This window comes from Carcharhinus amblyrhynchos, chromosome 4 (genome assembly GCF_965287045.1).
Source record: "Carcharhinus amblyrhynchos chromosome 4, sCarAmb.v2.hapA, whole genome shotgun sequence".
Lineage (NCBI taxonomy): Eukaryota > Metazoa > Chordata > Chondrichthyes > Carcharhiniformes > Carcharhinidae > Carcharhinus > Carcharhinus amblyrhynchos.
In genome coordinates this window covers 671,417-688,639 of record NC_137327.1, presented here as the reverse complement: position 1 = coordinate 688,639, position 17,223 = coordinate 671,417, and the positions used below count along the sequence as shown (strand labels likewise).

Below are 17,223 nucleotides of genomic sequence, written 5' to 3'. Positions count from 1 at the left end.
AAGGGAATTCAATCACTGAACGAGCAACCTCTTGTTTACAACACTGCTGTTTTTCAAAAATTTAACTTATTTTATTTTTGTATGAATGTATTTGTCAGACTCTGTATTTAATAAAGTACCTGAGCTTCACTTACTGCCGGTGAATAGATTTTAACTCAAACCTTGTATAATATTTGAGGTGAAAGTGCATGATAGTCTTTGTAAGGTACACATTAGGAAATTAGTACACATTAGTAACTCCTGTCCAGGACTGTACACACAACCTCTATTTTTTACAATCATTTTGGGGGTTTTAAATTCTGATGTTTTATATGAACTTTTAACAAAATAAAGATTTAATACCTGAACATACCTGCTGGTGTGTCCAGTCCATGTGTTAGAGTCATTGTTAACAAGTGTCAATTGATACAGAACAAAAATGCTGTGAAAAAAAAATATCAGCAGGCCAGACACAAACAACAAAACTGACTGGAGTCTTTCACTGCTGGCTTATCCAACATTTTTGTATGGGAACGGGACACACATCCCACTTGTTTCTCACTCATGGGTCAATGAGCAGATTTCCAAAATGTATGATGAAATTTAAAGATCAGTCTTCCTTTATGAAGACAGAAGCAAAGTTGAATTTAATTCCTCAGCCATTTCTTTATTCCCTGTTATGAATTCTCCTGTTTCTGATTGTAAGGGGCCTACATTCATTATTGTCAATGTTTTTCTCTTTATATACCTATAGAACCTTGTAGTCAGTTTTTAACGTTCCCCGTTAGCTTGCTTTCATACTCTTATTTTCCCTTCTTAATCAATCTCTTGGCCCTCCTTTGCTGGATTTTAAACTGCTCCCAATCCTCAAGCCTAATACTTTTTCTTCCAATCTGTATGCTTCTTCTTTGAATCTGATACTGTCTCTAATTTCCTTTGTAAGCCATGGTTTGGCCACAATTCCCTTACACTCTTGCGCCAAACAGGAATAAACAACTTTTGCTTGAATGCCTGTCTGCTGCTTTTCCTTTCAGTAATGTTTCCCAGTCCATCATGGCCAATTCATGCCTCATCCCATCGTAGTTACCTTTGAGATTCTGGTCTCAGAATCAACTACATCACTATCCACCTTGATAAAGAATTCTACCATATTATGGTCACTTATCCCCAAAGGTATAGGGCATTGGTGAGGCCGCAGCTGGAGTACTGTGTGCAGTTTTGGGCGCCGCACCTGCGCAAGGATATTTTGGCCCTGGAGGGAGTGCAGAGGAGGTTTACTAGGCTGATACCGGAGTTGAGGGGATTGAGCTATGAGGAGAGGCTGAATAAACTAGGCTTGTACTCGTTAGAGTTTAGAAGAATGAGGGGAGATCTCATTGAGACGTATAAGATGATGAATGGGATGGATAGGATAGAGGTGGAGAGACTCTTCCCGCTCAAAAGAGACAGTAGGACTAGGGGGCACAGCCTCAAGATAAAGGGGAGGCGGTTTAGAACGGAGTTGAGGAGGAACTTCTTCACTCAAAGGGTGGTGAATCTCTGGAATTCTCTGCCCGTTGAAGTGGTGGAGGCTGCCTCGCTAAATATTTTTAAGAAGCGGGTTGATGGGTTTTTGATAAGAGAAGGGATTAAGGGTTATGGGGAGAGGGCGGGAAAGTGGAACTGAGCCACGACAGATCAGCCATGATCTTATTGAATGGCGGGGCAGGCTCGAAGGGCTAGATGGCCTACTCCTGCTCCTATTTCTTATGTTCTTATGTTCTTATGTTCTCTCACAACTAGATTGCCAACTAATCCTTTCTCATTGCACAACATCCAGTACAGGATTGGTTCCTCAATGTATTGCTCCAGAAAACCATCCCATATACACTCCAGAAATTCCTCCTCTATTGTACTGTGACTAATTTGACCCTCCCAATCTATATGTAGAATAAAGTCACCCATAATCACAGATGTTCTGTTATCACATGAATCTCTGATTTCAGTTAATATATTTAAATTTTAAGCTATTTCAGTTGCAGTTAATATCCAACATATGTCCCTATCTTTAGTTCTGATGAAAAATCAAACTGAATTGAAACATCCACTGCTTTCTCTTTACAGATGCCATCACACCTGATTCCCCAGCATTTCTGTTTTTGTTTCAGAATGCAGCTGTTCTGTTGAAGTGGATCATATCACATTTTTCAGATTATACTGCAGTTGCCACCTATTTGCCCACTCACTTGTCTAAATCATCTTGAAGCCTCTAAACATCCTCCCCACCACTCACATTCCCAACAGGTTTTGTGTTATTGTCACATTTGGTTCCCCCATCCAAATCATTGACATATGTTGTGAATAACTGGGACCCAAGCACTGATCCCATGGGACGCCACTAGTCATGACCTTTCACTATGTAGAAGATCAATTTATTCCTGTTTTCTATTTTCTGTCTGCTAACAAATTCTCAATCCATGCCAATATATTACCCCCAATCCCATGCACTTTAATTTTGCATACTAACATCCTATGTGGGGCTTTATCAAAAGCTTTCTGAAAATTAAAATACACATCTACTGGTTGACCCCTTTTAGTTACTTCTTCGAAAACCTTCCAATAGGTTTGTCAAACATGATTTCCCTTTCATAAATCCATGCTAACTTTACCTAATTTCATTGGTATTTCTGAAGTGTCCTATAAACTCTAGCATTTTCCCTTCCTCCCTTCCCATTAAACTAACCGGTCTGTAATTCCCTGTTTTCTCTCTCTCCCTCCTTTTTTAAATGATGGCATTACATTTGCCACCCTCCAATCTGCCAGTTGTTCTGTTCCAGAATCTACAGTATTTTAGAAGATGACAACCAACACATCCACTATTTCCATTGCCACTTCCTTTAATACCCTAGGATGTAGAATATCAAGCCCTGGGGATTTATCAGATTCATTAATTTCTCCAGTACTATTCATTTACTCATATTATTTCCTTCCATTTCTCCTTGTTCCTGAGCATTTTTGGGAAGTTAGGGGTGTCTTCCTTCATGAAGACAGAACTAGAGTGGGTGTTTAATTGCTCTATCGTTTCCTTGTTCTCTAGTATAAATTCACCCATTTTAGACTGTAAGGGACCTACACATGTCTTCACTAACCAAGCATTACCCCGTACAACTGGATTACTAGTCCAGTGACATTACCATTATATCATCACATCTCCAGGATATAATCATTGTAACTTGTTTGACACTATGTCACAAACATTGCTTGGTGGTTATCAGCTCAAGCCTGAATATTATCCAGATCCTGCTATATATTCCACTTTATCATACAGATGTCACTGTTGTAGCTGTATTGGAACAGCTTGCTAGGGAAGCACTGATTTCTGGAGCTTCAGCACTACTGCCAGATATTTTCAGGGCCCATAGCTTTAGCTGTATCTTGTACACTCGGTTATTTCAGGATATCAAAGGGAGTCCGATTGTCTGAAGATTGGCACTAATGATGACGAGGATTTCAGGTGGTGTGTCAGATCCTGTCCAGATCCCTTTCTAGAGCCAGCAAATCCTATTGTGTCTGAGCCAACACAGGTAATTATTTTATTGCTGCATATGTGAAATACCCCTAAAATTATTTGCCTTTCTAGTAGGTCTCTAATTGAACCAAAAGTCCTTGTTTCATAGTTCCTGTTAAGATATTGTTAGTGAGACTTAATAAAAGGAAATATTCAAAACTAACAAGTTTGTAATTAAACATGTTTTAAACACAGGTTCATCTTTTAAGGATCTATTATCTGAGGCAAAGTCCCTGAAGAAAATGCTACAGGCATTCTGCGAATATCACAAACGGCAGCATTTAACATTCAGTATTTAGTCACCTGATGATATGGAGTCTATAAGTGCGCACACTCCCATTAGAGCTTTTTAGGGACGTTAGTGATAATGGGCTTTGGTCGGGTTTTAAAGATGATTTTTTTCTTGATGATCGCAGTGACTAGGTAGTGACACGCAGCACCTTCTTCACTCACTCCTCGCTCAGTTCTCTCAATTTCCATTGGACTCTCGGCTCCTGCTCTTGTGGATGTCTTTTTTACCAGCACTACAAACGGCCTTTCCAGGTGGCTGACTTTACCATACAAGATATGGTGACCGATTATCAGTATTGGGATTCCCTGGGATGGAGAAAGACGGAATTATTTACACCAGGGATCACTCAATCGAGAAAATAGCAAAGCAAAACAATCTTACTAAGCAACATCGAACACAGGTCATTTTGTGCTTGGGGCGGGGGGGTGTTACCTCGCTGCTGAAGTGAAGGTCTCCCATGAGGTTTCCAGGGAGGCCGCTGTGGCCCCGGGCCTCAATTTCCCCCTGAAGCTCCAACAGCATCCACTCGGGACGTGAACCACCGCCGGAGCTGAAAATAAACAAATCATTTCAAATGCTGCAACTGGAAAATAAACAGAAAGAGAATTCAGGAAACTCCACTGAAGCCCCCATCCCCAACACCCCCCAGCCTCCAGTCCCCAGCCCTCCCCCAACCTCCAGTCCCCAGCCCCAGCCCCCCCCACCCCCTCCTCACCCCCCCACCCCCACCTCACCACCACCACCCCCACCACCCCCCACCCACCCCCTCCTCACCCCCACCCACCCCCTCCTCACCCCCCCCACCCACCCACCCCCTCCTCACCCCCCCACCCCACCCCACCCCACCCCCTCCCTCACCCACCCACCCCCTCCCCCACCCACCCCCTCCCTCACCCCCCCTCACCCCCACCCCCTCCTCACCCCCCACCCACCCCCCCCCTCACCCCCACCCCCTCCTCACCCACCCCCTCCTCCCCCCCCACCCCCCCCCACCCCTCACCCCACCCCCTCCCCCCCCCACCCCCCCCACCCCCTCCTCACCCACCCCCTCCTCCCCCCCCACCCCTCCTCACCCCCCCACCCACCCCCCCACCCCACCCCCCACCACCACCCCCCCACCACCACCCCCTCACCCCCCCCACCACCACCACCCCCTCACTACCCCCCCCCTCACCCCCCCCACCACCCACCACCACCCCCTCACCCCCTCCCCACCACCACCCCCTCACCCCCTCCCCACCACCACCCCCTCACCACCACCACCCCACCACCACCCCTCACCCCCTCCCCACCACCACCCCTCACCCCCTCCCCACCACCACCCCCTCACCACCACCCCCTCACCCCCTCCCCACCACCACCACCCCACCACCACCACCCCACCACCACCCCCTCCCCACCACCACCCCCCACCACCACCCCCTCACCCCCTCCCCACCACCACCACCCCACCACCACCCCCTCACCCCCTCCCCACCACCACCCCCTCACCCAACCCCCCATCACCACCCCCTCACCCACCCCACCACCCCCTCACCCAACCCCCCATCACCACCCCCTCACCCACCCCCCCACCACCCCCCCACCACCCCCCCACTCCCACTCTCCCCCACCACCCCCCCACTCCCACTCTCCCCCATCCCCCCCTCCCCCCCACTCCCACTCCCTCCCCCTCACCCCCCCCACTCCCACTCTCCCCCATCCCCCCTCCCCCCCACTCCCACTCCCCCCCCTCACCCCCCCACTCCCACTCCCCCCCCCTCACCCCCCCCACTCCCACTCCCCCCCTCACCCCCCCCACTCCCACTCCCCCCCCCCTCACCCCCCACTCCCACTCTCCCCCATCCCCCCCTCCCCCCCACTCCCACTCCCCCCCCCTCACCCCCCCACTCCCACTCTCCCCATCCCCCCCCCCACTCCCACTCCCCCCCATCCCCCCACTCCCACTCCCCCCCCTCACCCCCCCCACTCCACTCCCCCCCCTCACCCCCCCCACTCCCACTCCCCCCCTCACCCCCCCCACTCCCACTCCCCCCCTCACCCCCCACTCCCACTCCCCCCCTCACCCCCCCCACTCCCACTCCCCCCCTCACCCCCCCACTCCACCCCCCCCTCACCCCCCCCCACTCCCACTCCCCCCCTCACCCCCCCTCCCACTCCCCCCCCTCACCCCCCCCACTCCCACTCCCCCCCCTCACCCCCCCACTCCCACTCCCCCCCCTCACCCCCCACTCCCACTCCCCTCACCCCCCCACTCCCACTCCCCCCCCACTCCCACTCCCCCCCCTCACCCCCCCACTCCCCACTCTCCCCCATCCCCCCCTCCCCCCACTCCCACTCCCATCCCCCCTCCCCCCACTCCCACTCCCCCCCCCTCACCCCCCCACTCCCACTCTCCCCCCCCCACTCCCACTCCCCCCCCCCCACTCCCACTCTCCCCCCCCCCACTCCCACTCTCCCCCCCCCACTCCCACTCTCCCCCATCCCCCCCCCCCCCCACCCCCACTCCCACTCCCCCCCTCACCCCCCCCACTCCCACTCCCCCCCCTCACCCCCCCCACTCCCACTCCCCCCCCTCACCCCCCCCACTCCCACTCCCCCCCTCACCCCCCCCACTCCCACTCCCACTCCCCCCCCCTCACCCCCCCCACTCCCACTCCCCCCCACCCCCACCGCCCCCACCCCACCCCCATTAACCCCCCCCACCGCCCCCACCCCACCCCATCACCCCCCCATTACCACCCCCCCATTACCACCCCCACCCCCATCACCATCCTCCCCCATGACCCCCCCATCACCCCTCCCCCCCGACACTCTCACTCCTCTCCCAGAGACATTATGATACTCGCACAATATTGAGGAAGTACCTGACGGGTATTTAAATCACTGAAGCTCGGTGGGGGCACGCGGGTGGGGGCACGCGGGGGGGGCGGGGGCTCTCTCCCTCCCTCCCCCCATCTCCGTCTCCCTCTCCTCCCTCTCTCCCTCTCCCTCTCCTCACCTCCACCGCGCCGGGATTTGAACTGGGATCTGCACCATCTTCGATCTCCCGCCATCGGCCGGCCTCCGCCGTCATTTCCGCTGCTGTCATTGCCGGCGGGTTATGTTTCCGGGTCAGGGGTCAGCACGCGGGGCTGCCATGGGTGAGTTCTTGCTGCACCGGGTTCGCTTCTTCCCCTTCGTCCCCAGCGGGGTCCGCGCCCTGGCCCGGGATGGCCGCGGGCAGCGCCTGGCTCTGGCCCGGGAGAACGGCAGCCTGGAAATCTTCAACCTGACCCACAACTACAGCCAGGAAAAGGTAACCCCCAAATACCCCCCAACCCCCAAATACCCCCATCCACATCCCAACCCAGCCTGGGATAACTGGGCCCAACCCACACCTTCACTGAGAATGCCGCAGAGGGTCAGTACTGCGGGAGCGCCGCACCGTCGGAGGGTCGGTGCTGAAGGAGCGCCAGTATCGAGTGAGCCCCTGTACTGAGGGAGCATTGGCAGAGTCGGAGCACTGGTACCTGAGAACCATTGGAGTGTCAGTGCTCAGGGGACACTGCACCATTGAAGCATCTGTACTGAAGGCACAGTGTTCTTAATGGAAAGTTTGAGTAAAGCCTCTTTTGCCCCTTTGTTGGGTAAAACTCTCCACAATGTCTAGAGAACGTTTGTGATATTTATCAATGACTTGGAGGGTGAAGGGTGGGTTAGTAAATTTGCTGATGACACCAAGATTGGTGGAGTGGTGAATGAGGTGGAGGGCTCTTGCAGGCTGCAAATAGACATTGATAGGATGCAGAGCTGGGCTGAAAAGTGGCCGTTGGAGTTTAACCCTGATAAGTGTGAGGTGATTCATTTTGGTAGGACAAACTTGAATGCAGATTATAGGATCAACGGCAGGATTCTGAGGAATGTGGTGGAACAGAGAGATCTTGGGGTTCATATCCACAGATCTCTGAACGTTGCCACTCAAGTGGATAGAGCCGTGAAGAGGGCTTATAGTGTGTTAGTGTTTGTTAACAGGGGGTTTGAGTTTAAGAGCCGGGGGGTTATGCTGCAACTATACTGGACCTTGGTGAGACCACATTTGGAATATTGTGTGCAGTTCTGGTCACCTCACTATAAGAAGGATGTGGAAGCATTGGAGAGTGTGCAGAGGAGATTTACCAGGATGCTGCCTGGTTTGGAGGGTAGGTCTTATGAGGAAAGGTTGAGGGAGCTGGGGCTTTTCTTTTTAGAGCGGAGGAGGATGAGAGGCAACTTAATAGAGGTTTATAAGATGATGAGAGGGGTAGATAGAGTGGATGTGCAGACACTATTTCCTGGGGTGGATGTAGCTGTTACGAGGGGGCATGACTATAAGGTTCGTGGTGGGGGATATAGGAGGGATGTCCGAGGTAGATTCTTCACTCAGAGAGTGGTTGGGGTGTGAAATGCACTGCCTGCTGTGATAGTGGAGTTGGACACTTTAGGAACTTTCAAGCAGTTATTGGATAGTCACATGAAGCAGTCCAGAATTATAGGGAGTGGGATACGTTGATCTTGGGTTTAGACATAATGCGGCACAACACTGAAGGCTGAAGGGCCTGTACTGAGCTGTACTGTTCTGTGTTCTAACATGAGACTTCATCTGGCTGTTATTATCCTTCAATCAACATTACTGGTTGGGGGTTGTTGATGTATGCATATTGGTTTAAGCATTTTCCTTCATTGAAACGGTCACTACCCTTAAAATAAATCATTGATACGCAAATTACTTGGTAACGGGAATGTTTGAAACATGTAATGATGCTTGCACAACGTTGAAGAAGCATCTGGATGAGTACTTAAATCAGTAAAGCTCAGCAGGCTGTGGCCCAAGGGCTGGTAAATGGGATTAGTATCGAGTGATATTTGGTTGGCATGGACATGGTGAACCAAAGGCCCTGTTTCTGTGCTATATGATTCTGTGACATGTGTTCATCTTTTTTCTTTCTGTGTTGAATGCTTATATCCTGGAATGTGATCATTTCTTAGCCTTTTGGCTAAGACCAAACCCAAGGTGGCTGTCATGCCTTATCTTGTCAGCTTTGAATTTGTTTCTCTCTTCTGGGGATCTTGAATTGAATTTTGAATTTTCTTTTTGGAGCAAGCAAAAAATGGATTTGGATTTACCCAGTCCCAGAGCATTGACTTTGTAACTTTCAGGATAAGGGGGACTTTGTAACTTTCAGGATAAGGGGGGGTGGGCCTGGATAAGATGCAAGTCAGTGCAGACTTGATGGGCTGAATGGCCTCCTTCTACACTCAAGATTCTGTGGTTCAATGTTTCACACAGTGCACTATTGATTAACAGAAGGCTATGCACACAGCACATCCTGATTAATTGAACACTTTCTGTTTATAGGTCATTCCTGGGAATGAGAAGCGATCTATTGAAGCAGTCAGCTGGATTGGTGACAATCGCCTTCTGACTGTTGGACTAAATGGAGAAATCATTGAATTTGACCTGCAGAGACTCTGCCCAAAGTACAGACTAGATGCTTATGGAGGCCCGCTTTGGTGTATGAGCTGTAACAGTGAGGAGACTCATTTGGCGGTTAGTACAAAGTGATCTTGTTGAAGATGATGACTCTGTAGTAAAATATCAAAAATTGTGGTGAGCGCATTGGATGCCCAAAGATACAAATCTTTCTTTTTTCTATTTGCTGTCCCTGTCCTGGGAGTGTTTGATGGGGACAGTATAGAGGGAGCTTTACTCTGTATCTAACCCCGTGCTGTCCCTGTCCTGGGAGTGTTTGATGGGGACAGTGTAGAGGGAGCTTTATTCTGTATCTAACCCCGTGCTGTACCTGTCCTGGGAGCGTTTGATGGGGACAGTGTAGAGGGAGCTTTACTCTGTATCTAACCCCGTGCTGTCCCTGTCCCGGGAGTGTTTGATGGGGACAGTGTAGAGGGAGCTTTACTCTGTATCTAACCCCGTGCTGTTCCTGTCCTGGGAGTGTTTGATGGGGACAGTGTAGAGGGAGCTTTACTCTGTATCTAACCCCGTGCTGTTCCTGTCCTGGGAGTGTTTGATGGGGGACAGTGTAGAGGGCACTTTACTCTATATTTAGCCGACATTGTACCTTTGACAATGAGGGACATACAATTTCTCTCCAGTAATGTTTCTGGTGTGGGTGAATGAAGTGATAAAAGTTATTTGAATATGATTGCTAAACCTTGCTGTTTCTGGCCTGTCGTGTGTGCACTGGTCACTGATGGTTTTTGTCTCTGCCTACAGGTCGGATGTGAAGATGGCTCAGTCAAATTGTTTGCGATTGTTCCAGAAAATCTTCAGTTTGAGAGAAATCTGGATCGCCAAGAAGGTGCCAAGCAGAGTCCCCTTTTTATCACAGTAGCAATCCTGAACCCAGCACCACAGTTTGACTGGAGGCTCACTCAGGCGGCCACTGTCTCCATGTTACCCCCACCTGTAAATGTTGTTGGAATGTGTGTTTGCCGGATGGTGGGAGCGTTGTATGAGTTTCTTTGTCACTATTGTTAGGTTATGAATAAAGATAGCAAGCCAACATGTGGCTGAAAAGAGTGAATGGATTTCAGACAATTGGTAGCACAGTGATTATATTATTAATTAATTACTAATTTTATTGGTACAAGGAGTAGGCAGGCTGTGCGGGAATCTCCTAGGACCTTCAAAACAGAAAGACTGCCTTGGATACAGCTGGGGGAAATGGCCTCACAACGGTGGAAGATACAGCAACAACCAAATTCATTGCACTGTGGCTGGCTCTGCTGCACAGGAGAGGAGTGAAATGTGTGGGAATGCAATGGTTAGAGGAGATTGAATGGTAGGGGAATAGGCAGGTATTTTTGTGGCTATAAATGAGACACCAGGATGGTATGTTGCCTCCTTGGTGCTAGGATCAAGGATGTCTCAGAGAGGCTACAGGACGTTCTGAAAGGGGAGGTTGAACTGTCAATGGTCATGGTGCACATTGGTACAAATGATAGAAGCAACAAAAAGATGATGTCCTAAAAGCAGGATAGGGAGTGTTAGGAAGTAAGTTGAAAAGTAGGACCTCAAAGGTAATGATCTCAGGATTACTGCCAGTGCCACGTGCTACTCAGAGCAGAAACTGCAGGATGTATCGGATGAATATGTGGCTAAAGACATGGTGCAAGGGGAAGGTTTTCGGATTCCTGGGACATTGGGACCAGTTCATACTGAACATCTTGTACCTGGGCAGGACTAGGGCTGATGTCCCAGGGCGAGTAGTTGCTTGAGTGGTTGGGGAGGTTTTAAACTAAAATAGAAGGGAGAAGGGAACCTAAACAAGGAATCAGAGGAAGGGGAACCAAGGACAAGAACAAAAAGGGGAATAAGAAAAATGATAGCGAAATCATGGGCTGGAATCAGAAACAAGGTCACAGTGAAAAATAATAGGAACGGGACACATAAGAACATAAGAAATAGGAGCAGGAGTAGGCCATCTGGCCCTTCGAGCCTGCCCCGCCATTCAATAAGATCGTGGCTGATCTGTCGTGGCTCAGTTCCACATTCCCGCCCTCTCCCCATAACCCTTAATCCCCTCTCTTATCAAAAACCCATCAACCCGCTTCTTAAAAATATTTAGCGAGGCAGCCTCCACCACTTCAACGGGCAGAGAATTCCAGAGATTCACCACCCTTTGAGTGAAGAAGTTCCTCCTCAACTCCGTTCTAAACCGCTCCCCCCCCTTTATCTTGAGGCTGTGCATCCTAGTCCTACTATCCTTTCTGAGCGGGAAGAGTCTCTCCACCTCTATCCTATCCATCCCATTCATCATCTTATACGTCTCAATGAGATCTCCCCTCATTCTTCTAAACTCTAACGAGTACAAGCCTAGTTTATTCAGCCTCTCCTCATAGCTCAACCCCCTCAACTCCGGCATCAGCCTAGTAAACCTCCTCTGCACTCCCTCCAAGGCCAAAATATCCTTGCGTAAGTACGGCGCCCAAAACTGCACACAGTACTCCAGCTGCGGCCTCACCAATGCCCTATATAGCCGCAGCAAGACCTCCCTACTTTTATATTCAATCCCCCTCGCTATGAAGGCCAGCATCCCATTAGCCTCCTTGACCACCTGCTGCACCTGCAGAATGTCAAAAGACAAGCCTTAGTGCTTTGTACTTTAATGTGCAAAGTATTCGCAGTAAAGTGGATGAATTAATCCCTCAAGTAGAAATGGATATGGTATAGTTGGGATTACAGAGATTAGGGAATGGAACTGGACTTCAGGGATATAAGAACATAAGAAATAGGAGCAGGAGTAGGCCATCTAGCCCTTCGAGCCTGCCCCGCCATTCAATAAGATCATGGCTGATCTGTCGTGGCTCAGTTCCACGTTCCCGCCCTCTCCCCATAACCCTTAATCCCCTCGCTTATCAAAAACCCATCAACCCGCGTCTTAAAAATACTTAGCGAGGCAGCCTCCACCACTTCAACGGGCAGAGAATTCCAGAGATTCACCACCCTTTGAGTGAAGAAGTTCCTCCTCAACTCCGTTCTAAACCACCCCCCCCCCCCCTTTATCTTGAGGCTGTGCCCCCTAGTCCTACTGTCCTTTCTGTATATTCAGTATTCCGAATATTCAGTATTCGGGAAAGACGGACAAAAAGGAAAAGGCAATCTGATTGTATTGCTGGTTAAAGAGAAAATTATTGCAAGGAATGTATGATGTGGAACATGTGTGGGTCGAGCTGAGATACACCAAGGGGCAAAAAAGTTGGAAGTTGTATGTAGGTCCCAAAACTGTAGTGGTGATGTTGGGGTGGCATTTAACAGGAAATTAGAGATCTATCGATAAAGGACAATCTATAGCTATGGGGTGACTTTAATCTGCACTGGATTGGGCAAATCAAATTAGTAACGATACCACAGAGGAGGAATTCCTGGAATGTATACAAGATGGTTTTCCAGACCAATACATTGACAAACCAACTGGAGGCTATCCTAAACTGGGTATTGTGTAATGAGAAAGAAACTGGTAACCTAGCTGTATAAGATCCCATGGGGATGAGTGACATGATATGATAGAATTCTTCAACAAGATGGAGAGTGCCGTAGGTGATTTGGAGATTAGAATCCTGCATCAACTGCGATTATATGATGCATGAGTTGGCTGTGATAAATTGGGAGACATTACTTAAAGGCGTGACAGTGGATAGGCAATGGCAAACATTCAAAGAGCACATGATGGTGAACTGTGACAACCATTCATTCCTGTCTGGTGCAAAAATAAAATGGGAAAGGCGGCCAAATCATGGCCTACAAGGGAGATGAAACATAGTATTAGATCGGGGTAACAAAGATGAGTGGGAAAGCAAATTGCGTGGAGGATGCAGAAAGTCTGCAGAGAGATTTGGATAGACTGAGTGAGTGGGTGAGGATCTGGCAGATGGGGTGTAACATTGGCAAGTGTGAGGTTATCCACTTTGGAAGGAATAATAGTAAAATGGACTATTATTTAAATGGTGAAAAATTACAACATGCTACTGTGCAGAGGGACCTGGGGGTCCTTGTGCACGAATTGCAAAAACCCAGTCTGCAGGTGCAGCAGGTGATTGAGAAGGCAAATGGAATGTTGGCCTTTATAGCGAGAGGGATAGAAGATAAAAGCAGGAGGTCTTGCTGCAACTGTACAGGGTACTGGTGAGGCCGCAACTAGAGCACTGTGAACGTAGAACACTACAGCACAAACAGGCCCTTCAGCCCACAAGTTGCGCCGATCATATCCATACCTACCAGGCCATAGAACTACCTGTAACTCCCAATCCCACTGTGTGTAATTTTGGTCCCCTTATTTGCAAAAGGATATATTAGCTTTGGAGGGAGTACAGAGAAGGTTCACCAGGTTGATACTGGAGATGAGGGGGTTAGCTTATGAGGAGAGATTGAGTAGATTGGGCCTGTACTCATTGGAGTTTAGAAGGCTGAGGGGGAATCTTATACAGACATATAAGATAATGAAGGGGCTAGATAGCGTAGAGGTAGAGAGATTATTTCCACTCAGAAAGGAAACAAGAACTAGAGGGCAACGCCTCAAAATAAGGAGGAGTCAATTTAGACCAGAGTTGAGGAGGAACAACTTCTCTCAGAGGGTAGTGAATGTTTGGAATTCTCTGCCCATTGAAGCAGTGGAGATTACCTTGTTAGATGTGTTTAAGTCACAGGTAGATAGATTTCTGATAGACAAGGGAATTAAGGGTTATGGGGAGCAGGCGGGTAAGTGGAACTTGAACCACTATCAGATCAGCCTGACCTTATTGAATGGCAGGGCAGGCTCGAAGGGCTAGATGGCCTATTCCTGCTCCTATTTCTTATGTTCCAAGGAAGAGGCATACAAATTGGCTAGAAAAAAAACCTGAGGATTGGGAACAGGTTATAATTCAGTAAAGGACAAAGGGGAACAGAGAGTTCAAGAGTAAACTTGCAGGGAACATAAAAACTGACTATAAAGTTTCTATTGCTATGTGAAGAGAAAAAGATTGACGAAAATAAGTGTAGGTCCCTTACAATCAGAAACAGGGGTATTTATAATGAGGAACAAAGAAAAGGCTGACCAACTAAATGTATAGTTTGGTTCTGTCTTCATAAAGGAGGATGCAGATAATAGAACCGTAGAACATTACAGCACAAACAGGCCTTTTGGCCCATCTTGTCTGTGCCGAATCGTTTTTCTGCCTAGTCCCACTGACCTGCACCTGGACCATATCCCTCCACACCCCTCTCATCCATGAACCTGTTCAAGTTTCTCTTAAATGTTAAAAGTGAGCCCGCATTTACCACTTCATCTGGCAGCTCATTCCACACTCCCACCACTCTCTGTGTGAAGAAGCCCCCCCCCCCAATATTTCCTTTAAACTTTTCCCCCTTCACCCTCAATCCATGCCCTCTGGTTTTTTTCTCCCCGAGCCTCAGTGGAAAAAACCTGCTTGCATTCACTGTATCTATACCCATCAAAATCTTATACACCTCTATTTATCATTTATATAGATGATCTGGAGGAGGGAACCGAGTGCAGGGTGTCGAAATTTGCTGATGACACCAAGATTGGGGGAAAGGCAAATTGTGCGGAGGGTGTGGAGAGTCTGCAGAAGGATCTAGATAGGCTGGGCGAATGGGCCAGGAAATGGCAAATGGAATTTAATGTTGGCAAGTGTGAGGTGGTCCACTTTGGTAGGAAGAATGGTAGGAAGGACTATTACTTACGTGGCGAAAAACTGCAGCAGGCGACGGTGCAGAGGGACCTCGGGGTCCTTGTGCATGAGTCGCAAAAACCCAGCTTGCAGGTGCAGCAGGTGGTCAGGAAGGCGAATGGGATGCTGGCCTTCATAGCGAGGGGGATTGAATATAAAAGTAGGGAGGTCTTGCTGCAGCTGTATAGGGCATTGGTGAGGCCGCAGCTGGAGTACTGTGTGCAGTTTTGGGCGCCGCACCTGCGCAAGGATATTTTGGCCCTGGAGGGAGTGCAGAGGAGGTTTACTAGGCTGATACCGGAGTTGAGGGGATTGAGCTATGAGGAGAGGCTGAATAAACTAGGCTTGTACTCGTTAGAGTTTAGAAGAATGAGGGGAGATCTCATTGAGACATATAAGATGATGAATGGGATGGATAGGATAGAGGTGGAGAGACTCTTCCCGCTCAGAAAGGACAGTAGGACTAGGGGGCACAGCCTCAAGATAAAGGGGAGGCGGTTTAGAACGGAGTTGAGGAGGAACTTCTTCACCCAAAGGGTGGTGAATCTCTGGAATTCTCTGCCCGTTGAAGTGGTGGAGGCTGCCTCGCTAAATATTTTTAAGAAGCGGGTTGATGGGTTTTTGATAAGAGAGGGGATTAAGGGTTATGGGGAGAGGGCGGGAAAGTGGAACTGAGCCACAACAGATCAGCCATGATCTTATTGAATGGCGGGGCAGGCTCGAAGGGCTAGATGGCCTACTCCTGCTCCTATTTCTTATGTTCTTATGTTCTTATAAATCTCCCCTCATTCTTCTACGCTCCAGGGAATAAAGTCCTAACCTATTCAACCTTTCTCTGTAACTCAGTTTCTCGAGTCCCGGCAACATCCTTGTGAACCTTCTCTGCACTCTTTCAACCTTATTAATATCCTTCCTGTAACTAGGTGACCAAAACTGCCCACAATACTCTAAATTCGACCCCACCAATGTCTTATACAACCTCACCATAACATTCCAACTCTTGTAAGAACATAAGAAACATAAGAAATAGGAGCAGGAGTAGGCCATCTGGCCTCTCGAGCCTGCCCCGCCATTCAGTAAGATCATGGCTGATCTGTCGTGGCTCAGTTCCACTTTCCTGCCCTCTCCCCATAACCCTTAATCCCCTCTCTTATCAAAAACCCATCAACCCGCTTCTTAAAAATGTTTAGCGAGGCAGCCTCCACCACTTCAACGGGCAGAGAATTCCAGAGATTCACCACCCTTTGAGTGGTGTATACTCAATACTTTGATTTATAAAGGCCAATGTACCAAAAGCACTCTTTACGACCCTATCTACTTGTGATGTCACTTTTAGGGAGTTATGTCTCTGTACTCCCAGATCCCTCTGTTCTACTACACTCTTCAGTGTCCTACCATTTACCATATATGTTCTACCTTGGTTTGTCCTTCCAAATTGCAAAACCTCACACTTGTCTGCATTAAATTCCATCTGCCGGAATGTACCAGAAATGTCAGGGAACACAATTTAATGAGGGAGAAAATGAAATAAATCAGTATTAGGGAAATAGTGTGGAAATTGATGGGTTAGAATACCCATAAATCCACAGGACCTGATAAACAAAATCCCAGAGCACTTGGTGAAGAAGGCATTCACCATTCTTGGTTTCATTGGTGAGAACAAGAGTTGGGACATCTTGTTGAAGTTGTACAAGACATTAATAAAGGCCACATTTGGAATATTGTGTACAGTTCTGACCTCCCTATTGTAGAAAAATTAAATCACAAAGAGTGCAGAAAATATTTATTAGGATGCTCCTAGGACTTGATGATTTGAGTTATAAGAAGAGGCTGGATAGGCTGGAACTTCTTTCCCTGGAGTGTAGGAGGCTTAAGGGTGATCTTACAGAGGTCTATAAAATAATGAGATCAGCTAGGTAGTCAACATCTTTTCCCAAAGGTAAGAGAGTCTAAAACTGGAGGCCATGGGTTTAGGTGAGGGGGAGTGTTACAAATGGGTCCAGAGCGACAGTTTTTTCACACAGAGGGTGGTGAGTATCTGGAACAAGCTGCCAAGGGTAGTAGTAGAGGTGGGTACAATTTTGTATTTTAAAAAGCATTTAGATAGTTACATGGATATAGAGGGATATGGGCCAAATGTGGGCAATTGGGACTATCTTAGTGGTTTAAAACGGTCTGTTTCCATGCTGTAAAC

The 17,223-nt window shown here is 48.6% G+C and overlaps 2 protein-coding genes across 2 annotated transcripts in view; one reads left to right on the top strand and one right to left on the bottom strand.

The window, feature by feature from the left end:
• Positions 1-1,590: 1,590 nt before the first annotated feature.
• Positions 1,591-6,884, bottom strand: chtf8 (CTF8, chromosome transmission fidelity factor 8 homolog (S. cerevisiae)). Its single transcript, XM_080188048.1, has 3 exons — positions 6,820-6,884; positions 4,251-4,368; positions 1,591-4,123 (listed from the first exon to the last, which is right to left on the bottom strand). Exons 1-3 carry the CDS (start codon positions 6,855-6,857, stop codon positions 3,866-3,868), a joined length of 414 nt encoding a protein of 137 aa, XP_080044174.1. The 5' UTR covers positions 6,858-6,884; the 3' UTR covers positions 1,591-3,865.
• A 57-nt stretch (positions 6,885-6,941) lies between these two features.
• The window catches only part of utp4 (UTP4 small subunit processome component), a 48,597-nt gene continuing 38,315 nt past the window's right edge, over positions 6,942-17,223 (top strand). The window contains exons 1-3 of the mRNA XM_080186604.1: positions 6,942-7,116; positions 9,196-9,387; positions 10,072-10,156. Of these exons, the coding sequence (XP_080042730.1) occupies positions 6,958-7,116; positions 9,196-9,387; positions 10,072-10,156 (436 nt within the window). The 5' untranslated portion in view covers positions 6,942-6,957. The remainder of the gene's footprint in view (positions 7,117-9,195; positions 9,388-10,071; positions 10,157-17,223) is intronic.

What these genes read in the sequence shown, in the direction of transcription:
- chtf8 (XM_080188048.1), bottom strand. Translation starts at nt 6,857, where the DNA reads ATGGTGCAGATCCCAGTTCAAATCCCGGCGCGGTGGAG. An exon ending in CAAATCCCGGCGCGGTGGAG is followed by an intron (nt 4,369 to 6,819) that starts GTGAGGAGAGGG and finishes GTTTATTTTCAG; the next exon opens with CTCCGGCGGTGGTTCACGTC. An exon ending in ACCTTCACTTCAGCAGCGAG is followed by an intron (nt 4,124 to 4,250) that starts GTAACACCCCCC and finishes TCTCCATCCCAG; the next exon opens with GGAATCCCAATACTGATAAT.